Below are 8412 nucleotides of genomic sequence, written 5' to 3'. Positions count from 1 at the left end.
CTGACCTCCATATGGCCTATATGTACCCATGTCATGCTCCAAATATTTGTCACATAGATTATAATGCTAAGCCAATGAATCCGTCAATTATGTAGTTAATAATTGTATGTGTTAGATGTAATAATTGTATTATTTATTTGTAAGTACTTGATGTTTTCAACCAAGACTTTGTACAAGAATGTCTAAATATTAACATGAGAGATGATTGCTGATATTGGAAATTGTGTGTTTTTCAAAGTGAAAATAGTAAATACTCACATATATACTACCAAAATTTAATTTCCAAAGTGTAAAAGTTCACTACTGTCCGTCTGTCCCTCTTTACTGAAACCACAAATGAGCCTACTACCGTTGGGTTACGGCCCAAGGAAAGCTCTCTTTTAGTGTTTTTCTTAGCCATTTCGGGTTGTGTAAAAAAAGCCCACTTCTCTTTCGAGTTTGAATGGCGCATTTTCCCTCTCAAAGCTCCTGAAGAAGCACGAGCACCAAATGTTCGTGAAAATGCCAACAAGAAACCCCATCGTTGGCATCGAGCAACCCAAGACTCTCCGCAGATCTCCGAGATTTCTCCACCATAAAACCACCATAGAACCACAAACACCCACCTCTCTCCGAAAGTCCCCTAGACTCCACCCGAAGAATACAACCTCAGAACCCGAAGATCGGAAAACCCCCAAATCTAAGTCCAGAAACCACAGGGCACGCTCTCCTGGTCCTCCTCTCAGCTTAGCGCAAGATAAAAGGGATTACCCGGAAAAAGGTTCAAAGAAAACGAGTAAATCTGATTACGTGACAAGAAATGTCGCCAATTTATGTTCTGGGTCGAGAAGATCTCCAAGGTTGAACAATGGGGTCGAAGGGTCTCGGAGTCTCAGACGGTCGCCGAGGCTTTCTTATCAGCAAAATTTAGTCAGTAAGTGTAAAGAATACTTGGAGAAAGTTTCGGGAAAGACGAGGAAATCCGATATTGGGTTGAGTAGTGGAGGTCTAAGTTCTGGGTCGAGCAAGTCTCCAAGTTCGAATTGTAGTATTAAGGAAGTTGGAGGCCTTAGACGATCTCAGAGGGTTTCTAATCAGCGAAATGTTGATGATGAACATGTCGAGAAGAGCGCTAAGTCTTCGGATAAAGTGGATTTAACAGATGACGGGGAAGCTGAAAGGGGATTGATCTCTTGTGAATACATTGTGGGGAAACGTGAAAGGAAGACAAAGGGGAGTTCTATTGGTCCTGAAGCGTTTATGGTGAAAGGCGAAGAGAGGACGGCTATGGAGATTGGGGTTAAGAAGAAGAGAAAGCGAGACGAGGAAGACAGTGGGATCAGTAATGGGTGGACAAAGGAACAAGAATTGGAATTGCAGAGAGCTTATTTTGCTGCCAAGCCGACACCCCATTTCTGGAAGAAGGTTTCCAAAATGGTATTTTGCTGTTCCTTTGATTCTCTAATTTGGAATATTTTGTTTATTTGTTCTGTTTGCTTCTCTGTTACATGCTTGAATTTCAACCGTGTAATGGGGTTGTTTATGGTAGGTTCTTCATAGGGAACTTGAGCCTCACAACAAGGATTTAAGGAACTTGTTGATAAAAAAATCCTCTAGGATCCTTTATTGATTTTTGCTCTGTCTATGAATAGACTTTACAAATAAAGATATAAAATTAATCCTACTAACAAATCCTATCAAGATAAAATAATCAGCTTGCTCAAAGGATAATTACCCTTACTTGAATTATTTCACCTAATCTTATCACCTATTCCTAATTAATTATTAATTATAATCCTAATCTTATCACTAGGCTAAACACATGACATTATAGTTAAGGGCCTAACCATTGATCTAAAAGCCATAGGACTGTTGGATACTGGTTTGATTAAACCCTTAACCCTTATGATCATAACATTCCACCATGCTTTCGAATCTAATGTTCATGACGACCTACTCTATTGACACTATCCCATTTCTCTTTTGACGGCTTTACTCACATATCAATATTCAATGACTTAATACTATGCTCATACATAAGACCAAAACATTTTAATTCAGTCAATAGGTCGTCTCCTTTGGGAGGAGGACTTGTGATGTGGTGCTTGCTCTCATATCAATTATTAAGGGCCTAATTATTTATCCCCAAGCCATAGGATTATTGGATACTGATTTGGTTAAACCTTTAACCCTTAGGATCATAACATGTTGTAAGGCCTAGGTTCCCTATGAAGAACTACCCCAAACAACCCTGTTATGCTCTTGAAATTCGAGCACTCAACATTATCATATGAATGAGGGGATTATACTTTGGGAAAAGGGTGTAAACATGTTGTTTTCTCTTTAAGTATGATCTTGGAAGAGAAATGGCTTTTCAAGGAGTTATAAAGATGTTTTCTTATTGGAAAATGGTTGTGTAACATGTTCACGAAGTTTTAGTATTGTGGTTGAGACTGAAAATTAACTTTAATAACCGCAATGAAAAAACTATTTTCAGAGAAATCATTGCTCAACTTGAAGTGAAAGTCTTGGTACTTCAGCTGATTGCAGGACATATAAGAGAGCTTTGAAGCTCTATTGTCATTTCAAATAATCGAAATTGTTAACTTAAAATCATATACTAGAATTAGTTGTAAATATCAGTGTTATTCTGTCAAAAAAGGAATTAGAAAAGACAGAAACTAACTGTTTTCCTTGTAAGTCTAGAAGACAAGATTAACGCACGAGAACTAGATAAAGACATATGGTATCTGTCGTTAAGAATCTTTTTCTAAATCCTTGTGCCAACATATATTTGCTATTTAATATTTGAATTAGTGGAGTTAGCTTCTATCAATGGTGAACTTATACATACAACTATCCATCTCACAGGTGTCTGGAAAGACTGAACAGGAGTGCTTTGATAAAGTTCACTCCGAAAATTTAACCCCTCTTCAACCTCGGCCTCGATCAAGGTCCAAGAAAGCAAAGTATTCTCCCCTTCAACATGTTTCACTTTCTGCAAGTAGAATATTGCTTAAGCCAAGGGTTAAAATGTTGAGATGCAGTAAACAGAAGACTCATCATCTTGCACAAAAAACTGTCAGACACTTGTTACAAAAGCATTATCATGTGGACCAAGGATATGAAGCGGATCTATTTTCAGTACTTGAACCCAATATGGATCCATCTGCCCAAGCTTTTCAGCCGGGTGTTATACTTTCCACCCCAAAGCGGTTGCAGGAAGAGCAAGGATTTCTTCAGAAGCTCCGTGAGAGATCTTCTTCAAGCCGTAAAAAGTCCCTTTCAAGATTTAGTAGCTCGTCTCTGACGTCACTTGTTAGTTCCCCAGTACTGAAGCAGGTGAAAAACAGGGTCTTGCATGAGAAGTATATTGACCAACTACATTGTAGGGAAGCCAAAAGAAGAGCAGCGTCAGCACGCGCAGAAAAATCCTCTGTTGTTAAAGAGGATACAAAAGATCATGTTCAGAATCTTGATATGGTTAAAGCAGCAAAGAATGCACTGCAATCTGAAGCCAGATGTGTCATCAATCGGTATCAACTTTTGCAGGCCAATGCCCTGAGCAGCTCTGATTTTAACGATGACGATGGTGTTGACAGCAATGATCATCATGAAAGTGATGACGGAGTTTGAAAGTTTTCAAGATCAATTTGAAATGTAATTTTCTTCATATTGCTAAATGCTAAATGCTAATTGAAGCTGCCATGTGTGGCTGCTGACTTTGAATCCTGTATAATATCATTAACCCATTTTTGGAAACCCTTTTTTTTTTTTTTTTTTTTTTTTTTATAAAAAAAATTTTGGTAAATTTTTGTTTTTAACCTAAAGTAATTATAATTATTAGATGCAAAAGATTTGGGTTCTGGATAATTGTATCTTTGGGCGCGTATGAAGTCACCTAAATGCATGTGGAAAATGAAAGATTTGATGGTCGACATATTTTGGCTGTGTCTTGACAAACTGAACTCTATGAAGCTGAATTTAAGCATAGAGCCGCCAGCCGCCAATTGTGGGCTTGAAGACAAGAAAGAAAATTATAATAGAAGTTTTGTTAAGCTAAGAATAAGTTTGTGATTTGAAAAAGATTTTTGGGCTTGTAGCTGTGTTCCTTTTAATTTCTTTTTAGATGATTCTTAATATCTTATTCCAAGTTCATGAACGGTGTCCTTGAATATTTGGAAAAAGGACAAAAGGTCCTTATCTAATGCTAGACTTTTAAAACTAGGAAAACTCCAATCCCATCTAGCTATTGCATCAATTAGTTACTTGTCCAGGATTTCATTTGATCCAGGAACAAGAAATCAAAGATGGTTTGTTAATAATAACATTTTAGCTGCAAAATAGCAACTGCACGGGAAAATTAACCATTTCTAGCTCTTTCAAACTCTTAAAGATCCTCCCTTGTAACATTTTTCCACATTTGATTAGAAGAAGAAGAAAAAACATAAACACTTAAAAGACGTCATGTTCTACTATATATGATCTCGAAGAAGCTTGCTTTAGTTATTGCTGTAAAACTAGGAAGAAGCATGCTGTTGAACCTAATTAAACATCTAGTGCTTTTAGGTTTGCCAATCATTTAGGAGTTCCTGCATATGAATTCCCAGTAATCAGTTGCAGGTCCTTTCTAGTTTCTATAATGAAGCACTGCTTAGGCAAATAAAAGTTTAGGCGAAAAATATACTTTAACTCAAACTACCACCACATTTTTATTTATGCTTTCAAACTTTAAAAAGTGATATCCAACCCCTCTTATACTATCATCGCATGTCAAATTAAACACTTTTACGTTTTTTTTTTCCTTCTCAAAATACCCTTGAAATTATTAAAAATAAGATAATAACCATTTGAAAAAAAAAAAATAATTAAGGGAGTTAATATGAAAAGGGTCACCCTTTTTTTTTTTTTTTTTTTTTTTTTGTTTAATTGTTTTAATAATAATAAAATAATTTTTTTTTTTTTTTTTCAAATTATTACTTTTAATAACTTCCAAAGATATTTTTGAAAGAAAAATACAAAAATGTCTAATTTGACGGGCGGTGGTAATATGGAATGCTCAAATGTCATTTTTTAAAGTTAGAAGGCGTAAATAAAAATTGAATTAATGGTAGTTCAAAAAGCTAAGTATTTTTCACAAAGTTTAGGATTTTCCTAACTCATGCAGGGGTTTCTATATTACAAATAGAGGGGGAGATCATAGAGCTTTGAAGAAATTCTACTTGGGATATTTTGAAGAGATAAATTTTAAGAACTCTGGCAATCTGCTGTATTACTAGGTATCAACCCTGCTTGCTTTTACTGAAAGAAATATGGAAGCCAAAATCAACTGTAAGAGAAAAAATGAACTCTCTCGCTTTCTCTCTCTCTCTCTCTCAAACACACACACAAACACAATTTGAGCTCCATAAATTTATCATGGCCAAAAGAGAAACTCAATTGAAAAGACCAAAATGCTCGCTAATTTGACATTTCATGTTTAGTGGAATGTCATCAAACACTTCATTCCTATCTAATCTTTAAGTTTATAGTGATCATCTCCAACTCTCTTATTAACTGTAAGGGAAAAGCCATAACCTTATTATGGTGAAACTATGCAATTTGGGTGTGTCACAGGATCAAATGTTACAAACCCAATGATTGTATTATCAATCCAAGTTAATATAACATAACCAGGCACTATAATAATACTGTGTGTGTACCATAGTGTTTGGGATATTCTTGGAATCTAGATTCAGAAACAGCAGCGAGTCACCATCCTCTACAATCCTAAATGCCAATAATTGCTGAATGGTCATATCTAGTGTAGCAATAAGATATCAATAATGATTTGTTTTTAAGATACTGAAAAGAACTTTAATCAATCACCAAATTATGTGCATTTATTCCATATACATTCTGATTGTATTGAAAACAATTTTTTGACAAACTGCTTTTATTATTTATTATTTGTATATCAGTTGAGTTAGACTAGGAACAAATATCCTTAAATTGAAAGAAAAAAAAAAAAAAATGCACTGGACAATACATCATAGGTTGTGGGATGGACCTGATGAATGAGCAACACTTATTCAAAGAGAATACTATTACAACTTCTCACTTGCAAAATTCCTTGAAGAAGAGCAACTTAAGATTGTTTCCATGAATCTTTTTATCTCTTCAAGCCCTGTTAAGTAACCCCAGCAATCTCTCTTCATCCTTTTCTTCTACAAACATCTTCCTCCATAGCCTGCATTTCTAAACAATGCCTGCTTTATGTCTTCAGAACTTATCAGTTCTCGCTCCGGAGCTCCCTAACACCATTGTAAGAAAGTAGACATCAAATATTGATTTGAAGCATGCACGTCAAGATAATGTCAAGCAAATAATAAGACAACACACATACCTCAGAACAAGAAGCATGCACTGAAAAGTCATTGAAGCAGCTTATAACACACTGTTGAATCTCAAGGCCTAGTGCTTCTAGCGTGTTCACTGTTGATAGCAACAATCCTGGCTTAGCTGCACAGCATATCCCAATCCGGGTATCCATATCCCTCCTCTCCACATTAAACTGCAAGGTCACAAAGCCATAAAATTCCATTCAAGAATTAGAGTAAATATATATACCATCAGAAATTGAGCTAGAATTCTTAATGGGTAATGAAAAGTGCAGACATTTTTACCTTGGGGGAATTTCTCACCAATACTTCATTTGGCTTTAGCTCCTTGGACCCCATTAAATCAATCTGATCTGTACCCTCTTCCATGTTTTCTGCTTTCAATTTATTGATTCTTTCCAGAAGCTCTTTCATATAATCTATGGCATCTCCAAGTATAGATGTTCTGTCCATCTGCCAAAAGCATTCACATCACATCCTTCTGTTAATCTCATAAGTCATAAGAAAGGAATGAATACGCCAACCTCAGAGAGCAAACAAGAGATTTACCAGTGGTGAAATTAACAACAAGAAGAGTAAATTTAGATCACCTTGCTAATCTTAGGGACTATTGATCTGAGCATAGAAAGGCGGTCATTTAAGCGCTTCCTTCGTCTTCTTTCTGCCATAAGATTCTTAGAGGGCTGGCCTTCCAACTTCTTGGACTTGCTTCTTTTCTCCCCACACAAATCCATGTTGAAAGCAGCTGGAATGTCAGAGGCTTGTTCCATCTCAACTTTGCAGCCATTATTGTTGTCTTCCATGCTGTGATTTTCACTGCCAAGAAAACCAAGGTCTTCATCCTCCACCATCGATGGGTAATCCTCTTGGGATGGAAATGGTGGCTTGTCGTTCTTGGTGTATGATGCTTCAATCTCTGAGAACCCATCAAGAAAAGGGTATGCTTGGTCACTGAAATTACATTCAAAGGGTGTGGAGAATCCTAGAAATGGAGGGTTTGGAGTAGCCAACACTGGGTTCTCTTCCAAAGAATCAAAGTTCCACCCACCAGGGAAGAACTCGTTCACTCCATTAGGAAAAGTGTTCCAAGTAGTGTCTTTTCTAGGAGCAAGTAATTCCTCCAAGAAACCATGTTGAGTGAGCTCCATCTCTATTTCTCTCTCATAAAGTGGTGGAAGAGAAGATGTTCATCCAAAGAGAGTGAGAGAGGTTAATAACATGAAGCTGCACCAAGCTGAAGGAATATATAAAACATTATAAAAGGGTCCATTTGTCATCATAAATGCATTATATTATATATAGTATATTCATTACAGTGAACTTGTATGTAGTGGCACCTAGAGCTAGCCTAAGACAGAAATGGAATCTGCTTTTGCTCTCTCTCTCTCTCCCTCTCTCTCCCTCAAGGCTGATTAATGTCTTTTTCACCGAAATTATCAATGAGACAAATTCTCGATATTTAAATCCCACAACCTGAAAGCTTTGACCCGCAAGTCTGTCTGAAACGAAAATGGATGAATTTACAATAATAGACTGTCAGTTTCTGTTTGTATATATATCTGTATATATAACATCTTTAACAATTACTGGTTGATTACCACGAATAATTCCCGGTTGGGCCCCATACCTCAACCCTCTAAACATTGGCTTAGTGGATTTGTTTGTTCTAGCTTCTTCACTTTTCTCACGGCCTAGGCATGGAAAACTATGCTTAAATTGTCTCTTCTTATCTGCAATTCAATCTTATAAATGGATTTTCGTTTTTGTTGATAGAATTTGCTAGTTGGAAAAAGGATGTTGTATTCATCTTCCGGTCATAGCAAGTGAAAATTAGAGGAAAAAAAAAATACAAAGAAAAGAAAAAGTCATTGACACTACTAATGTCACAATTGGGACAAGTTAATATCATATAGTTGTGCTAAAACTCATATTCTTAACCTTTTGAGTTAAAATGATATTTCAACATGCTATATTATGATTTTATTAAAAGACTCTAAAAGATGTATGTTAATCTCTCTAACGAGCGGCATATCAAAGCTGATGGTAGCATGCG

General features: G+C 36.2%; 2 protein-coding genes across 2 annotated transcripts; one reads left to right on the top strand and one right to left on the bottom strand.

Moving 5' to 3' along the window:
- Positions 1 to 433: 433 nt before the first annotated feature.
- Positions 434 to 3707, top strand: LOC132172219 (uncharacterized). Its single transcript, XM_059583682.1, has 2 exons — positions 434 to 1416; positions 2851 to 3707. The coding sequence occupies exons 1-2, from the start codon at positions 490 to 492 to the stop codon at positions 3613 to 3615; spliced, it is 1692 nt and encodes a 563-aa protein (XP_059439665.1). The 5' UTR covers positions 434 to 489; the 3' UTR covers positions 3616 to 3707.
- Positions 3708 to 5841: 2134 nt separating this feature from the next.
- On the bottom strand, positions 5842 to 7627 carry LOC132171016 (transcription factor bHLH93-like). The gene is made up of 4 exons (XM_059582210.1): positions 6950 to 7627; positions 6645 to 6812; positions 6365 to 6532; positions 5842 to 6272 (listed from the first exon to the last, which is right to left on the bottom strand). The coding sequence occupies exons 1-4, from the start codon at positions 7505 to 7507 to the stop codon at positions 6186 to 6188; spliced, it is 981 nt and encodes a 326-aa protein (XP_059438193.1). The 5' UTR covers positions 7508 to 7627; the 3' UTR covers positions 5842 to 6185.
- Positions 7628 to 8412: the final 785 nt, after the last annotated feature.

Source organism: Corylus avellana, chromosome ca2 (assembly GCF_901000735.1).
Source record: "Corylus avellana chromosome ca2, CavTom2PMs-1.0".
Taxonomy (NCBI): Eukaryota; Viridiplantae; Streptophyta; class Magnoliopsida; order Fagales; family Betulaceae; genus Corylus; species Corylus avellana.
The sequence above is the reverse complement of the archived record's forward strand: the minus strand, read 5'-3'. Positions and strand labels throughout refer to the sequence as shown.

Excerpts from the sequence above, each read along its gene's own strand:
- LOC132172219 (XM_059583682.1), top strand. The coding sequence starts at position 490 with ATGTTCGTGAAAATGCCAACAAGAAACCCCATCGTTGGCATCGAGCAA. Across the intron at positions 1,417-2,850 it reads GGAAGAAGGTTTCCAAAATG|GTGTCTGGAAAGACTGAACA; the intron begins GTATTTTGCTGT and ends TCCATCTCACAG.
- LOC132171016 (XM_059582210.1), bottom strand. The coding sequence starts at position 7,507 with ATGGAGCTCACTCAACATGGTTTCTTGGAGGAATTACTTGCTCCTAGA. Across the intron at positions 6,813-6,949 it reads TAGTCCCTAAGATTAGCAAG|ATGGACAGAACATCTATACT; the intron begins GTGATCTAAATT and ends TGCTTTTGGCAG. Across the intron at positions 6,273-6,364 it reads TGCATGCTTCTTGTTCTGAG|GGAGCTCCGGAGCGAGAACT; the intron begins GTATGTGTGTTG and ends CAATGGTGTTAG.